Source organism: Olea europaea, chromosome 11 (assembly GCF_002742605.1).
Source record: "Olea europaea var. sylvestris chromosome 11, O_europaea_v1, whole genome shotgun sequence".
In the NCBI taxonomy this organism is placed as follows: Eukaryota; Viridiplantae; Streptophyta; class Magnoliopsida; order Lamiales; family Oleaceae; genus Olea; species Olea europaea.
In genome coordinates, this window is record NC_036247.1 from 35,629,372 (window position 1) to 35,646,647 (window position 17,276).

Sequence of the window (17,276 nt, forward strand, 5' to 3'; positions counted from 1 at the left end):
TTTGATTAAATTAAACAAGGGAGTAAAGAATATACTGACCATTCCGCCCCTAGTGCCCACACGAAGTCGTTGAAATCCCCATCGAGTCCCTTCTAATGAACAACAACCCACCACCCTCAATTCCCATCTCCCAATTGCGCATCCCCAATCCCGTGAATCCTAGATGCTGTTACGACACAGTCAGTGTATCGATCGCAAGTGGTTCAGAACGAAGATAGCCGCGGTCAATTTTGCCTACGTGGGGAAATTTTTATAGTGGAGATGCTCTTAGCTATTAAAATGAACACTTCAAACAAGATTTGATTTTGGTTTGAAAAAATTATTTTCGAGGAAGAAGAAGACAATGTCGGCAACTGCAGCGAAACCGGGCGTTCCGAAGTCCGGCGCGATCTCTAAAGGCTACAATTTTGCTTCTAACTGGGAACAGGTTTGACAATTTTGACTTTTGCATTGAATTGATATGATAAATTAGTGTAGAGATCGTGATTACTTGTGAAAATTGTGTAGTTTTTCTGAAAAGATCCGAGCCCGGATTTTTTTTATTCTGTTTATAAGAAATGGATCTGTTGCTTTTACTCTTTTCATGTCGATTTTATTGGGTTTGTTTGCTTTTACAATTTTTGTTCCAAAGTGAAATATTTTGTTTTAGGCTCCTGGGAACTAGTTGGAGGCAAATAACGGATCTGGAGCCATTATAGTTAATTTGGGCATGTAATCAACGACGGGAATTCTTGTTTTCCCTTAAAAATCTATGGTTGCATTGCCTCCATTGTCATTTCTTTGAGGACGAAAAAATCCTCCTTTTTTTAGTGTTCATGATAGTTTTTCAGTGCATGACATTTCCTTGTTTCATAATTTTGTAGAATGCTCCATTGACAGAGCAACAGCAAGCAGCTATTGTTGCACTATCTCATGCTGTCGCTGAGCGACCTTTTCCTCCCAACTTGGTGAGTCTTCCTTGTACATTGGTTAATCGTGATACTCTAGTGTAGGCAAAAATAAACTACTTTTGAAATTTATTTTCCTTTTTTCCCCCCTTTATATTGAGGCAAAGGAGGAAGTTGCGAAACAGGAAAATGGTCTGACAATCTCGACCAAGCACAACACTGCAGAAGATTCAGGGTCCATTGAGACAGTCTTGGTCAACACAAACCAGGTTTTCGATCATCATATGTTCCTGATATATGAATCAGAATGCTCAAAAATTAATAAAATCATGGGGAATTTGGGAAGTCAATTATAATGAAAGTGACTTGAAAGTTAATGGAGAGATGGTTCAGGAGCTATTATTTAATCTAATTATCTCTCCTGGAATAACTAATGTTGATTGCATAAAATAGAATATATTCAGAACATTCAGATTGTACCATTTTCTTTTTTGTTTTGATGAAATCTTGCCCAGTAGAAAAAACCTGTTTGAAAATACAGAAATGGATTTTAATACGTAGCTAATAAACAAACTTGCTGAACTCATTTTCTGAATATTTCATTGACTATCATCATTTAGATTTAGAAATTATGATTGTAGCAGGTCATTCAAAACAAAATTCACCACCTTCTTTGCTGGCATGCAGAATTAATTCGTACAATTTCATGTATTTGAAAGTCATCACCCTTCTTGAGACAACCCACTGGTTGAATAACTTAAATGCTTTTGCTTATCACTTAGCACATGTGAAAAAATTAATGATTCAGAGTTCATAAAATAATGTAATATATTTACACGGGTAATATTTGTTCATATGAATATTTTATATCTCTAAATATTGGATTAGGGAGTGAGCCATTTGCTTTGTCTGATGTTGGTTTCAAGACCTATAGTTTGTCAAACATGAATTTCTGAGTGCTGCATGCATTAAAAAATTTATAGGATTACAATCAATAATTTAGTAATTCTTTATCCGTTCTGCATTGCTCTTAATTTATCTTCTTTATTCATCCACCACCTTTTATGCTGTTAATTCTAGAATTTCACTATGCCATAATTTTGCCCCATTAGATGCTTATATTTTGGCTTATGGTTAAGATAGACTTCCAGGGAGGGGAGATAGGGAAGGAGGAGAACTTATGTTTACATTTTGATGCAGCATAGTATATCAAACAAAAGAATATAGAGCAGATGAAGAAAGAGAGAGTAGAAGAAATTAGAGGAAGAAAAGAATAAGTTTTCAATTTCGGAAGCCTATCTAATTTACCATCACACTAGATCTCATGGTTAGACAAATTTTTACCGGAGGGGTGTCTTAAAGTCGATGTTCCAATAGCTTTTTCATAGTAGTTCAATTCCTATGAGATAGGAGATACTTTTCAGCAAACTCAATAGATAGTCATACTATATTGACAGTATAGATGCACATTGAAGTCTAGTTTTCTGTCTAAGTGTCTAACTCCTAGCTCGAATTCCCCACCCCCACCCCCCCACCCCCAAAAATAAATAAAAATAAAAATAAAAGTAAAAATAAAATAAGTCTTTTACTATTAGTTCCATCTTTATAAAACTTGTTTGCCTTCAACTCATTTATTCAATTTTACCTATTTGATAATAAGATCTGATGTCCTCCTTTTATCCTTCTCTAATATTTTCTTTGTTGCAGTTCTACAAATGGTTTACTGATCTTGAAGCAGCCATGAAATCAGAGGTTTGCTTGGTTTTTCCCTTTTAACATATTTGTTTTAGGGAAAAATGATATTTGGCAGGATTAAACTGTTTTTTCAAATTATTATTTTTTTTATCTTTGTGTGCGTAGACAGAAGAAAAGTATCAGCATTATGTGAATACCTTAACAGAGCGGATACAGACCTGTGACAGTATACTTAATCAGGTTAGAATTACTATATTATTATTTATTAGACTAACTGCATTTTCTCCTTTGTTGATTGTGTTTAAGAAGTTATTTCATTCTCATTTACGTTTATAAATAACCTATGTGTGAACTGACTTGCTGCAGGTTGATGAAACACTCGAGTTATTTAATGATCTACAACTGCAGCATGAGGCAGTGGCAACAAAGACAAGAACTCTGCATGATGCATGTGATCGACTGGTGCGTTTGTGCTTCTTCTTAGCCTCCAACATGACTTACTTATATATTCATGAAGAGCTACTTATAAGGTGGTGCGTGGTCTTGGAACTTTGATCAACAAGACCTAATGTTGTTTGCAATATATTTTAAAGGTTCTCTTTACCCGTACAGTTTTTGTTATTATATGCTAGTGCTTAGATATTTTGGTTTGTAGTTGATAATTATTGTAGGATCTTTGCGCAAAAAAAGCCAGTTTAACATTCAACTCACAACTGTGCATAGAATGAATGTCACCATATGTTCCGTTATTTTTTTTGCAGGTTATGGAGAAGCAAAGGCTTATTGAGTTTGCTGATTCACTTCGCAATAAGCTCAACTACTTCGATGAACTGGAAAATGTAAGGTTTTGATGCCATTTACCTAGATATTCTTTTTAATGCCGCATTGTTTGTAGACTAGCTGTCTGTCCTTGATTATTTCATAAAATTTGTTGATACCCTCAAAAAATGTGAACCGGTGATGTATGCACAAGTTTACACATGATACCTGTAGCATGTAGAAATTTGATAATATGGAAAGGGCTGACTACTTGCAGTGTTTGTGCCAGTTTAAACAATGTCTTTAGAATATTTAAGCTCTACATTCATCTGTATTAGAAAAAATTCAAAGTTTCATTTGAAACTTAAAAACTAGACTTAATCTCGAGATATGATGTTTGACAATTTTGCAGGCTTCCTTTTCAACGGAAAATATATTGGTCATTTTAAATTCTGCTTGTGTTTGATGTATTCTTTTCTCTTATCTGGTAATTTGTCAGGAATTCATAATTAATGTTTTGGACTAATCTACATTTGTATAGATCTTCTTGTTACCTATGCCAAAATTATGTGCATAGCTCTTGGTCCCAGTATTATGCGAAAGGAAATCTTCGGCCTTCTCATTTGCTCATAGAGGATTGCTTACTTCCTCACACGTGTTTTAGACTTTTAGTAAATCCTTTTCCTCTAAGGCTGTGTTTGGTAACTAATTTAAATTCCATTTTCCTTCAAATTGAGGAATTCATTTTCTTGGGGGCGGGGGGGTATGGTTTTTGGTTTTCCAGGCAACATTTTTTTTTTCCCAATAGAAACAAATTTTATCACCAATTGTAAAAGAGGATATCACTTAGTGACAATTTTTATGCAAAACAAAGCCAAACGTACCTCAAAAAATATTTTTATTTCAACATTTTCCACATGAAAAATTATACCAATCAAATACAAAAATTGACAATTCCAAGAAAACAATTTCTAGGCAATTCAATTCCCTGGAATTCGTTTTTTTTCCACCCAAATTTCATCTTTGCAATCAAACAGATCCTAAATAAAAAAAGGTGAACTCAAACCATCACTACACAATAACATACGGACCAATGAGCTAATCAACTATTTGAAAAACCCGACCTTTCACTTCTGCAGCATTTTAATATTTTACATCTTGAATCCTGTGTTATGACTCGTCATCTCAATTATCATCATTATCCATTTGGTTTATCTTGCTTAATTTTGTTATCATGCCTTTGGGGGTACTCTTCTTGTTAGTTCTCTGTCAGATAATTCGCTACAATGGCAATTTGTTTTGCTTAATTTAGTAGCTACATTTCTGACAATTGCTGGGTGCTCTGTTAAAAGACTGAAATTTCATGCTTTTTAAATGTTCTTCTGTTGAAACTCTATCAGCTATGCTTGTATTGAAACTGTACAACCCCCCCCCCCCCCCCCCCAAAAAAAAAAGAATCATTTCTTTCTTTTTCATGTTTTCGAATTTTGATGTTCTCTACGACATTTCTTATATGATTCAATTTCTAGAAGGAACTTTCACTCGTATTAAAACTGTTGCACATGTAACATGTTCCGATTTTCGTGGTTCTCTCTGTACGATTGCGCAGGTTGCTACCAGTTTTTATTCTCCAAACATGAATGTGACACACGAAAATTTCCTCCCATTGCTCAAAAGACTCGACGAGTGCATATCGTAAGTGACGTTATTTTACACTTTAGTTACTGCTTCCAATTTATTGCACATGGCTTTAGTGAACTTACAGATAGCTCATATATCTGCTAAGGTGTTTCTTACTGTAGAAGTAAAAACTTGTTGCTTATGTACAGCATATTTACCATAAATTTTACCCCGTCTTTGAATTATGCGGGATCTCGAATAAAACGGAAAGGCACTGGCTTCAATCAAGCTTTGCTATTATCTTATCAAAATATATATGTATAACCTGGCATCTAAACAAAATGTATGATTTTTCTGAGTATAGTTATGTTGAGAGCAATCCGCAGTATGCAGAGTGCAATGTTTACTCGGTTAAATTCCGACAGCTTCAGGTATGTATGAGACTCATTTGCAGTATATGTGAAGCAGTCATGCAAAGTAGCAGCTTTTTGCTTTAGTAGTAGATCAGACATTTTTGTCTTTAATTATTAATGAAATTAAAATTTTGGACAGTCTCGAGCACTAGCAATGATTCGTTCTCATGTACTCTCTGTTCTCAAAAGCACTTCTTCTCAGGTAGAGCTCCTTCACTTCACTTTCACTATAATTTTCTTTTATGTGAAATAGTTAATCTGTTGAGCAACTTTCTTTTATTTTTGTTTACTACACTAGGTCCAGGCAGCAATAAGAAGCAGCGCCCGCGACAAAGTGGCTGTTTCTGAGGGCGTGGAAGCATCAGTCATTTATGTCCGGTTCAAGGCAGCTGCAAATGAGGTGAGTTCTCATTGCTTCTTTTTGATAACAATCTTCAGCTGAATAAAGCAACTGTCAGGAGACTGAATTTCCTTTTCTGATCTAAGCTTTGTGGTAAGCTCAGTTCACTATTTGTTGAGTCGGTTATACTGAAATAGCATTTTGCAGCTTAAGCCAGTGTTGGAGGAAATTGAAAGCAGAAAACCAAGGAAAGAATATGTTCAGATGCTCACAGAATGCCACAAACTTTACTGCGAGCAGAGGCTTTCCTTGGTGCGCAAAACTGCACCTCTTCCTCTAGCCCTACCTTCTACTATAACTAATGTGTTTAATTCATGTCCATTTAGGTGGTCAGCATATATATTTTCATTATTTTAACTTCTTTCTCTTCACATAATCTAGGTGAGAGGCATAGTTCATCAACGGATCTCTGAATTTGCCAAGAAAGAGGCATTGCCTTCAATGACTAGATCTGGATGTGCATATTTAATTCAGGTAGTGTTGAAAAAAGTTATTTAGCATTTGTAAATTGATATTTCTTTGCATTGTTAAATATATGATTTATGAATTTGTTGAATGTGAAATATAAATAAATATAATCCTTCTCTTTAACGAAATAAGCTTTTAGATGAGATAATTCAACGTGCTATTGAAGCAATGTGAAGCGAAGGTCCTAGATTCAAGTCTCACCACCACTTATAATAAAAGTTCCATGTGTCGCAGCTTTGATAAAAAATTAAATTGGCCTCAGAGTGAGGGAGCGTATTGAAAATATGAATATAAATAAACAAGTTTCTTTTAGCTGATGTGCTTCAACAGTATCTGAAGATGGTTGGATAATAAAGATGGACATGTACAATAGGAAAAATCTCCAATTAATGTCACATATTTGAAGTAGCGATGCCTCTATGGAGAAATTCCCTGCGACTTATGAAGTTGACAAAGAAATCACATTTTGCCTCTTGATTCTCCATGAGTCCAAAGACGAGGATGCCTCCACCCTCTCATGGTTTCTTATATAATGGAAGTAAAATAACAGTCTGGTTTCAAGATCATGATTATGCTTCATTTTTTCCTTCTTTCTTCTCTCTTTGTTGGAACGAAAAGTTTTGAGAGTAACAATGACGGCATGCTGAAGTCATAGACTATTTGATGGAGATCAAGATATAGATAAAGATACAGTTAGAATTATAATAAAATTTTATAAATGGAGTTCAATTCCCATTAGATTATCCATTGATCATTTTCGATATTTAGTTTACAAGAAAGATCACCCTCCGTGGCATGTGTTCAGTCATATATTGTTATCAAGGTTCCATACCCACATTTGGTCAAGAAAAAAGATCGACCTCCTTAGAATATGGAGTTTTTGTCTACCTCTTCGTCATCAAGTTATCCCAGGCGGGAAAAATGGAGATCAAGATATAGATAAAGATAGAGTTCAAATTATAATAGAATTTTAGTTTAATTTCAATTAGATTAGATAAGATTAGTTTTGATATGTTGATACAATTATAGTTTATTAGAAATTTGTTTCTTTTTAACTTTTATTTAGTTTACAGTTATGCTACATGTATAACCGGGGTTGACTATCACACACATGGGAGGGGGGTCCATGCTGAATAAAAAATCGTGGGCTCTCCTGCCTGTGAGTACGTTGTCAATCGGAGTTGTCAATTCTGATTGTATAACTAGAATAATTCTTCAGTTTATTTGCTCTATAAATAGAGGGGTTTATTCAATGTAATAGTCAACCTGAATATGCGAATAAAAATTGATTTCCTTTGCTTTCAATTCTTCTCTTCTTTACACCTTTTTCTGTCTATTCCTTGTTTCTGTCTATAAGTGACATTTTAACGCATAAGCCTAACATACAAGTAGAATGTGTTGTCATGTTTGACCTTGGATGTTTTTCATTTTACTTTCTCTAGAAGGTGAAACATGATACTCTGAATAATTTTCCATTTTGAAGATATTATATGTGATTTTTTTTTATTTTTTATTTTTTAACTCGTGAGAGTTACTGATTCTGTCATGCTAAATCATGCTGAATTTCTTCCATTAATTTTTTCATATTGAATGCATTTATATAAATTGCTGTGAAAAGAATATAAAGAATGTTTAAACTGCAGGTGTGCCAACTTGAGCATCAACTCTTTGATCATTTTTTCCCCTCATCTTCAGAGGATGTATCAAGTTTGGCTCCCTTGACAGATCCTCTGTAAGTTTTTGGAATTGTCTTGTGGTTTCTTTTCTGCAATTTAAAATCTTTTTGCAGAAGTGTAAAGGAGAATATGCAATTCTTATGCCTTTTGTTGAATAAGTTTGACTTTAAATAGATTACAGGAAATGACTAAATAGGAAACTAATTAATTGGCCTGATTTTAGGATCTGACATTATATCCTACAGCTATACATTCTATACATGGTAAATAATATAAATAGAAACTAGATTACAAGTAAAATCAAATCTCCAATCAAATCAAATCAAATCTTCCAACACTTTTCATCTTCAATAACCAACAAAGGCTGATCAACAATTTACAAAGCCACAAATACCCTACTAACGCTCTCATACTATTGTAATTCAATGTTAAGTGGACATGACTCTTATTATTTCTTAAGCACTTCACTCATGTTAGGCGAAAGAGCTACAGCAGCTCATCTTTACTATTGAGCCTTTACAGAATCAATATCAAATAAGTGGCTTTTATCATGGAAGGGATTTGAAAATCGAAATGAACAAAAAGAGAAATTTGGTGTAACCTGTATTACTGGGATATTGAGAGAAGAATGATTTGCATCCAATGTCCAATCATCAAGTTAAGCAGATAACTTTTGTTGCAATTTAAACTAGTCTTTTATTTTTCTGAAATATAGCCATGTCCTTAGTGTAGATGGATTGTGTCGATTCATTTCTTGCATTATGTCTGTCTAGTTTGATAGGTTCATTTTCAAATCTAATGCCTGATTCTAAGTTTCTGTTGACCTGTTGCAGGTGCACCTACTTGTATGATACATTACGCCCAAAACTTATTCATGAAGCAAACTTGGATGTTCTTTGTGAAATTGTTGATATCCTTAAAGTCGAAGTTCTAGGAGAACAGCTATCCAGACGAGGTGAGTCATTAGCTGGGCTACGCCCAACATTTGAGAGAATCTTGGCAGACGTTCACGAGCGATTGACTTTTCGTGCTCGAACCCACATACGTGATGAGGTAACTACACTATGCGAGTGTTTTAAATGATTTGGCACTTTCCAGCCTGTGCTACTGGCACAACATCTACTAGCATTTATATCATTAAGAGACAGAGACAGAGACAGAGATCTTATCTTATAAATAAATATTGATGTAAATGAAAATTAAATTTACCCGTTTATAGTCGCACCTAAAACATCCAGCATCTTTGTATGGGTAATTTTGGAGGTTTAAAATCTGGTGGGCCAGCCTGAATCCGCTAGATCTGCCTGGTAAAAGTGACAAATGATAAATCGTAAAAATAGAAATTAATTTCTTCTCATTGTTTCTCCTCGTCCCCCATTTGCAATGGTGCTTTGCTCTCCCCCTTCCCTCTCTAAGGCAGAAGAAAACAATAACACATAGATAACGAGAAGAAAAATCTCAAAAACCTAAAATAAAAGGTCGTGAAGCTACTTGCCTTATGTATCTTGTCACTGACAGTCTGCCTCTTAAAAGCCAGTTGGACAAGGGGTTTATAGCACTTCATTTGTGGGTGGCTAGGGAATGCTCGATTCACTTGCCTCACTTTTTTCTTCTCTGTTTTCCTTTTTTCTAGCTTTTAGTATTTGGTCGTATAAAAACAGCATAGAAATAACCCCCTGAACACGTTCCAGTCTATAGAAAGCCACCCACGTGGCCAATAATAAAAAGTCAATGATGATAAGACGAAAGATCACACCTAAGCCTTAAGGCATGTGTCTCGGTAGTCCGTACTTAAGGTTTGATGAATGACTTTCAATATGTAAGCTTTAGACTCAATGAAAGCCTAACATGAGGAATGTAAAGCCTAAGCACTTTTAAAGCAATATGTTGTGGTCAATGTTGTAACTAATTCTACTTTCTTATGCCTTGAAACACACACACACACACACACACACAAAACAAAACACATAATTAAATAAATTTATCGATTTCGAATAAACATAGTGATTTTGGTCCAGTTATTTGGATATCAGTGTGTATAAGATTATCCTAAGGTTCCAGCGAATAAATTACGCCGAGTTTTGAGGGGTAACATTATATCCAGGGGTTTCTGTGAATTGGCGACACATTTGAGGTGTGGTGGTGGTGGCCAATCAACAGTTGAGAAGTATATGGGTTTAAATGGAGAAGGGTCAGTTTTTTAGATTGGATTTGAAAATGCCTATGATCATGAGGATTGAGATTTCTTTGATTTTGATCAACAAAAATGAGGATTTGTTTTTAGATGGAGGAGTCAGATCAATAGTTGTTTTAATAAGGTTTTAATTTCACTTTTAACAATGGTAGTTTGAGAGGCAATCAGGCTTTGAGAGGGTTTATACACGGTAACCAGTTGTCGTGTTTGGTGTTTTAGAACCTTCAGCAGATAAGGCAAAAGCGATTACTTTGTTAGAGGACTTTGAGGTAAGATGGGATATGGTGTCAGTCTCACATTTGCAATGCTAGATAACACTGTTCTTTTTGATAACTGAACACTGTTCTTTTTGATAGCTTCACAGGAACATTCATATCCTGCTAAGCAGTTTGGAAGTCTAACCTTATGGGGACTTCAGATTTATATGAGCGAGTTAGATTGTGGTGATTAATGTTAATCAATGTTCAATTCAAACTGTGGCATCTATGTATTCTTGTTCAGTTGGCTTATGACCTTTAAAATACTGTGGTTTTCCTTTGAGTCTCCAGAACCTGAGAAAAGAGGAAATGATTAGCTGAGCGAAAAAGACTAACTCCCATTCACTTCCAGTTTCCCAGTATATGCTGATCTCTGGAATGTCAATAAAGGTGGCTGCTTATCTGCAAAAGGCAAAGAAAAGAGTTTTCGTTGGAAGGTGGGGGAGATGGAAATGGAAAAATAATTTGGTAGCTTGGGAATTCATCAATGGAAGTGTAGAGGGGATTTGGTGTGGGTAATATCAAAATGAAAGAGTTTTAAAAGGCTTCTTTAAGAACCCTTGGAAGTGTATTTCTCAAAGTTTATTTCTGTGATTTAGTTCATCACCAAAATGGGATGTGGGGATGGAAATAGGATCAGATTTTGGTAGATGAATAGTTGGGTACAGGAACATTCATATCCTGCTAAGCAGTTTGGAAGTCTAACCTTATGGGGACTTCAGATTTATATGAGCGAGTTAGATTGTGGTGATTAATGTTAATCAATGTTCAATTCAAACTGTGGCATCTATGTATTCTTGTTCAGTTGGCTTATGACCTTTAAAATACTGTGGTTTTCCTTTGAGTCTCCAGAACCTGAGAAAAGAGGAAATGATTAGCTGAGCGAAAAAGACTAACTCCCATTCACTTCCAGTTTCCCAGTATATGCTGATCTCTGGAATGTCAATAAAGGTGGCTGCTTATCTGCAAAAGGCAAAGAAAAGAGTTTTCGTTGGAAGGTGGGGGAGATGGAAATGGAAAAATAATTTGGTAGCTTGGGAATTCATCAATGGAAGTGTAGAGGGGATTTGGTGTGGGTAATATCAAAATGAAAGAGTTTTAAAAGGCTTCTTTAAGAACCCTTGGAAGTGTATTTCTCAAAGTTTATTTCTGTGATTTAGTTCATCACCAAAATGGGATGTGGGGATGGAAATAGGATCAGATTTTGGTAGATGAATAGTTGGGTAATGCTTTATTTTATATCATCTTTATCCTAGACTGCAATCTCTGTACAATACCTTGAGACTTAATAATATGTTCTCATCAATTTTTTTCATGATACTATAAAATTAATATCACTGACAATATTTCCTTGATCTAAAAGATGGTGAGATCTCATATTTGTCCTCCTTTTCAAGCATTCTTGAGGCGACTTTACCAAACCATATTGGTTACGGGGCTGAACTCTACTGGGTTTTATTTTCTTAGAATCCTAATTTTAAGATCTAATTTGTTTACCTATGTTTTAACTTTACACTTTCACTTGGAGATCTTGAATCCCTTAATAGATTAAGGTGTTCACCTGTTTGGTTTCTCACGGGAGGACTTATACTTGTGATTTTGGTCAAAGGAAATGTCCTCAATCATCTCTCTCCTTGGAGTGTGATGTTTAGGGGGCATGCTGATTGTATAGATAATTTGTTTTGAAAATTTAATTGCTAGACTTTTATGGTGCTGGTTAACAGAAATTGGTTGCAAAGATGGTAGGTTGGGATAAGTTGTGTGGACAGCTTTTGATTTAGCTATTTTGTCAGCAGTATCAACATAAAGAAATTCTCGAATTCTTGAGGGAAAGAAACAAGTGATTATTTATTTGTTAGATAGAAGTTTTTGGCTTCTTATGATTTCTATGTCTTAGGAGTTAAAATATGTGAAAACGACGTCTAATTGTTTGTGGCTGGCAGAATGTGTTGTATTCTTATATATTTATTTTGTATTGTTGTTACAAAGGACTTCCTGATTGCTTATCAATTTTAACTTCATGCTTATAATTAATAAATTATGTTTCTTCCCGAAGGAAAAAAAAATGATTTAAGTTCTCTGTGTTTTTATCATCCTATTCATGACATAAGTTCTCTATTTATTTGGTTGAATTGTCCTTGAAGTAACAGTGGAGAAACCACTGTTTTCTGTAACTAGTGATCTATGCTTGTTTCCTTTCTAGATTGCAAATTATCTTCCTCTGGATGAAGATCTAGACTATCCCGCCAAGCTGGAGCAATCAACTGAGGCAAAGTTGGAAGTATCATCTGTAAGTTCTTTTGCCTTGCTTTTCTTTTCTTTATTTTTTCCTTATGGTCTACCAGAGTATACAAGGATATCTGAACTTGTTTCATTGTAGTTTTTTTAGTTTTTATTTTTATATACCTTGATAGAACTTGTAAATCAACTTACTGTGGAGCATAATGTTCATGATTTTTTTTGTCTTTCGCCTGATGGAGATTTTAGATTGAACTGTAAGGATTAGATATGCTATATTCTGTATCAATATCTAAACATGGTTGCTGTTCTTTTTTTTTTTTCCTGGCTCCTTTATGGTCTTGTACCTTGCTGATATATTTCTGTTGCTTCATATAGATTGAACCATTTTTAATAATTATTCTCTCCCTTGATATCTAACTACAGAGTGATCAAAACTCCCCAGATGTTTCCAGGACTTGGTACCCTCCACTTGAGAAAACAATAACCTGTTTGTCAAAGCTCTATCGTTGTCTGGAGCAAACAGTTTTTACTGGGTTGGCCCAGGTATTCAAGTAGTCTTTCCCCTTTTTATTAATTTATGAAAACTGCGTTTTAGGTTGCTCCTATTTATATTCACACTTTTTTCTACCAGGAAGCAGTTGAAGTTTGCTCTTCTTCAATCCAGGTGAGTGGTTGAGCATTTCTGTTCTTGTTCTGGGACATTGGGAAGGGGAGGGAGAAAATATTAGAATCCAGAACTCTCAACCTCGTCTACAGTCGCAAAATTGGGCTGTTGTTTGGCTTCTGTTAGAAAATGATTTCACTCAAATGCCTTCCTACTTCTGGAAGTTCTTAAGAACGTCTTTTGTTTCCCTATATGTTGATTCCCTTATTCTTGACTGATTATTGTCAATGAAATATTGGTTCTTGATCTTGAATTAGCCTTATTATTATCTTTTTTGAGTTAATTTGTTGTGCATGTATTATTGGTCAACTATTGCCATTTCTTTTATTTGTTACAGAAAGCTAGCAAACTAATTGCAAAAAGATCATCCACAATGGATGGACAACTTTTTCTCATAAAGCATCTTCTGATCCTCAGAGAGCAGGTTTTGTTTTCTCTTTAACCAAACCATTGATTACAATCGGAATTAGCTCTTGTTTGAGCCCCATTATCTTAAAACTTATTTTTTTCAAACTCATTTTCAACCACACATTCTCCTAATAAAATATTTTGCACATAAACTCAAAAAAAAATTTCATAATTTTTAACCACATTTTCTTCAAAAATCCACTATTATAAAACTTATTTCAACGAAAAATGGGGTTCAAACATGGGCGTAATATATCTCTATGTTTACTTATTATAGAATTTACTGTTCAGATTGCGCCCTTTGACATAGAATTCTCAGTCACACACAAAGAGCTTGACTTCTCTCATTTGCTGGTTAGTTAATCTAGACTGAAACCACTGAAGCTAATGCCTTTACTTTTCGAGTTACTGTGCATGATTTACCAATTTTAAGGCCCATTATTATAATTGATTTGCATAGAAAAAAATAAAAAAATTCATAGGCATTGTTTTTCAATATCTGGGAATTTCTCTGCAATAGACAATGAACTAGTCTCTGGTCATTGTTGCTGTAGTTTAAGAAATAGAATCACAATTACTTGGGAACATGATTGAAGTCACTATACTTCTTCCACTGAACAGCTAAGAAAAGCGGAGCAATTTGATTTTCTTCTTTTTCTTGAAAGGTTCGGTTTAGAATTACCTACAAATATTTTCATTTAAGTTCTTGTTTACCTCAATTCTTGTGCAGCCCTGGTGAGTATTTCTCATTCAACCAGGATGACGCATTGGAAGAAAAGAAATATGCCTATTCTCTTTTAAAATAACATTAGAGCTTAAATGGCCACATGCTTTAGGATTGCACGATTTTCCTAGTTTATGGAGAAGCAGCATTATTTTACACTTCAAGGTCTGAGACATTATGTCAATGGCTAAGTATATTGGATGCTTTGATTTGTTGGAAACAAAATCATTAAACAGTCCTGTAAATGTAATTTAGAACACTTCCCAAAGTAAATATGTTGATCTTCGTGATTTCTTAAAATAAAAAATCAAATGAGAATAAGATATTGTCAGATTCTAGAGCTTTCAATTTTTTAAATTATTTAAAGTATGAGGATATACATGATCATTGTTGAGATGACATTACCTCTATTATGTAGTCTGATATATTTATAATCTGGTATTTGCAGTTAATATTTTAACTGATCTTTTTCTTGCTCATAAAGATCCTGAATATTCTTATGTCTGGTGATGGTATTAATCATCTTTAATTAAACCATTTCCAGGAACATTTGAGACGGATTCTTAGGGGTCAGGCCTCACTATTTGATTGGTCAAGATCAACTTCCTTGGCAAGAACACTCTCTCCACGAGTTTTGGAAAGTCAAACAGATGCCAAGAAGGTATTCTAATTCCTAGTCATCAGTTAGTACTTATCAGTCAAATGACTTTGATATCTGTTGATTACCTGTCCTGTGCCAGTCATGCTTCCAAGTCCATATGAATTTTGTTGTTTACTTATATGAGTTTGGATTGACATAGATAAATGTTTTATTTTCTAGCTGCAAATCAGCTTTCTCCAGATTTTCTTGTTTGATTGTATTCAAATGGGAAAAAAGATCAATTTTTGCTGTGCATTTAATTAAAGGTTATGTATATTCGGAGCTGAATATCTTGTCAGCCAAATTCAGGATGAAGGGTCTGTTACATAATCATTGCCATCACTTCCTGATGCAGGCAGTTTGTAAAGAATTTTTCATTACATTTCTACATTAGGATTTGCAATTTAGTTGAGTATTGATTCCAATTCCTTAGTATTGTTATTTTGGAACCATACTTTATAGTATAATTTGATCATTTTGAGTTTGCTTACTTTCAACCTCTCTCTCTTTTCTAACTCAAAACAAATATGTTTATTGTCACACATATTGAATTACATCTTGTTTGGTGCTGTTAATGAGGTTATATAAGATAACGGAGATCGTCAAAGATTATGGCTTGATGTCTATATTATTATTATAATTGTATTATATATAGATAGATTATTTTTACTATATTTAAATTATAGGTTACCATTAGTTAATATTGTAATCGATTGGTACTATACTTAGTGTGATGTTGGTTCTATATAATGAGTTAACATCTCACATCGAGGGGCATCGAATTTTATTGAGTATATTTGACAGGTGTAACATGCAGTTTAAAATTCATTTCCTTGCAGGAATTAGAGAGAAGCCTCAAAGCTACGTGTGAGGAGTTCATTATGTTGGTTACTAAGCTAGTTGTGGATCCTATGTTGTCGTTTGCCACCAAGGTTTGTCATTTCTAATGTGGAGAAAACTTGTCTCAGTATTATTGTTTTGGAATTTTGAGATTTCATGCATCAGGTATGACTGCTATTTTTGGACCATATAAAAACAGATAGGAATTTTTTATGAATACATTGACAAGGGTTTTGATCTAGTTTTGCAGAAAAAGGTGTCTTGGGAAGATAATGGGTGAGAAGCTTCAGCGGAAAAAGGAAAAAAAAATAAAGCAGATAATGTGTAGGCGTATGTTGCCAAACTAATCTACGGAAATAAACATATGATAAATAAGATTGAAGGAAAATAAGATTAAAGAAAAAATGTGCTGAACTGATAAACTGTATAAAGAGTTCAATGGAAAAGAAAAAAAATCCCGTGTTCATTGCAAATTTAGGAAAAGAATTGTTTTGGGTTAAGAGAACGAAGTGCATTAAAGAGGCATAATCCCCGCATTCATATTTTTTCTATGTAATGCTTTCCTTTGCTGATAATTTCTCTAGCATTTAGAGGCATAATCTTTAACTATGATTCAAACTCTATGCAGGTGACAGCTGTCAAAGTTGCATTGTCCTCGGGCAATCAAAATCAAAAGGTAGAGTCTGCTATTGCGAAACCACTCAAAGATCAAGCTTTTGCAACCCCAGAGAAGGTCGCTGAGCTCGTCCAGAAGGTATAATATTTGAATTAGTGGTTTATTGTTAGCTTTTTCCACCTTTAGTTGAATGTCTTTGTTTATCATGACTAGACCTCCTTTGCTTTTGAGTTCTGATTATTGAGATAGATAAAGCTATTCTTTAAGCATATCGAAATAATCTCATTTCCACTTTTCTTTGCTTCAAATGTTTACACTGCCGATATTTAGTGGTTACTTTTGATTAGTTGTATTTTTTTCTAAGGACTTGTGTCTATTTGATAAGCTTTTCAACTTTTAGGCCTTGAGTGGATATGAAACAATGTCCAGCACTAGTTGATGAATTGTGCTTTGTGCTGCAGGTCAGTTCTGCAATTCAACATGAGCTACCGAATGTGATGGGAAAAATGAAGCTTTATCTGCAAAACCCTTCAACACGTGCGATACTCTTCAAACCAATTAAGTATGATATCTTCTCGCTTGATACATCTATGTTTTCAAAATACGTTAACTTTTTCTTGGTTAGATGATATCTTCTCACTTGATACATCTATCTTTTCAAAATACGTCAACTTTTTTCTTGGTTAGACTGTCATCTGTGTTATTGTCCATGTGAGTGCTGATATGATGGCAGGGGTATTGGGTGTGAAAAATAGAGGTGGAGAGGGAGGTTTG

The 17,276-nt window shown here is 34.5% G+C and overlaps 1 protein-coding gene across 2 annotated transcripts in view; it reads left to right on the forward strand.

Moving 5' to 3' along the window:
• Positions 1-51: 51 nt before the first annotated feature.
• Positions 52-17,276, forward strand: part of LOC111404216 (conserved oligomeric Golgi complex subunit 3) — a 17,935-nt gene continuing 710 nt past the window's right edge. Inside the window, exons 1-24 of one of the 2 annotated variants that reach the window (XM_023032999.1) lie at positions 52-427; positions 864-947; positions 1,055-1,156; positions 2,595-2,639; positions 2,748-2,822; positions 2,949-3,044; positions 3,344-3,421; positions 4,951-5,036; positions 5,326-5,392; positions 5,514-5,576; positions 5,673-5,774; positions 5,922-6,026; positions 6,156-6,248; positions 7,886-7,974; positions 8,752-8,971; positions 12,573-12,659; positions 13,034-13,153; positions 13,242-13,274; positions 13,612-13,698; positions 13,974-14,036; positions 14,951-15,067; positions 15,886-15,978; positions 16,515-16,640; positions 16,964-17,064. In XM_023032999.1, the coding sequence (XP_022888767.1) occupies positions 344-427; positions 864-947; positions 1,055-1,156; positions 2,595-2,639; positions 2,748-2,822; positions 2,949-3,044; positions 3,344-3,421; positions 4,951-5,036; positions 5,326-5,392; positions 5,514-5,576; positions 5,673-5,774; positions 5,922-6,026; positions 6,156-6,248; positions 7,886-7,974; positions 8,752-8,971; positions 12,573-12,659; positions 13,034-13,153; positions 13,242-13,274; positions 13,612-13,698; positions 13,974-14,036; positions 14,951-15,067; positions 15,886-15,978; positions 16,515-16,640; positions 16,964-17,064 (2,216 nt within the window). In that variant the 5' untranslated portion in view covers positions 52-343. Of the gene's footprint in view, positions 428-863; positions 948-1,048; positions 1,157-2,594; positions 2,640-2,747; positions 2,823-2,948; positions 3,045-3,343; positions 3,422-4,950; positions 5,037-5,325; positions 5,393-5,513; positions 5,577-5,672; positions 5,775-5,921; positions 6,027-6,155; positions 6,249-7,885; positions 7,975-8,751; positions 8,972-12,572; positions 12,660-13,033; positions 13,154-13,241; positions 13,275-13,611; positions 13,699-13,973; positions 14,037-14,950; positions 15,068-15,885; positions 15,979-16,514; positions 16,641-16,963; positions 17,065-17,276 lie in introns of both variants that reach the window. The other variant, XM_023032998.1, reaches the window with a different exon arrangement.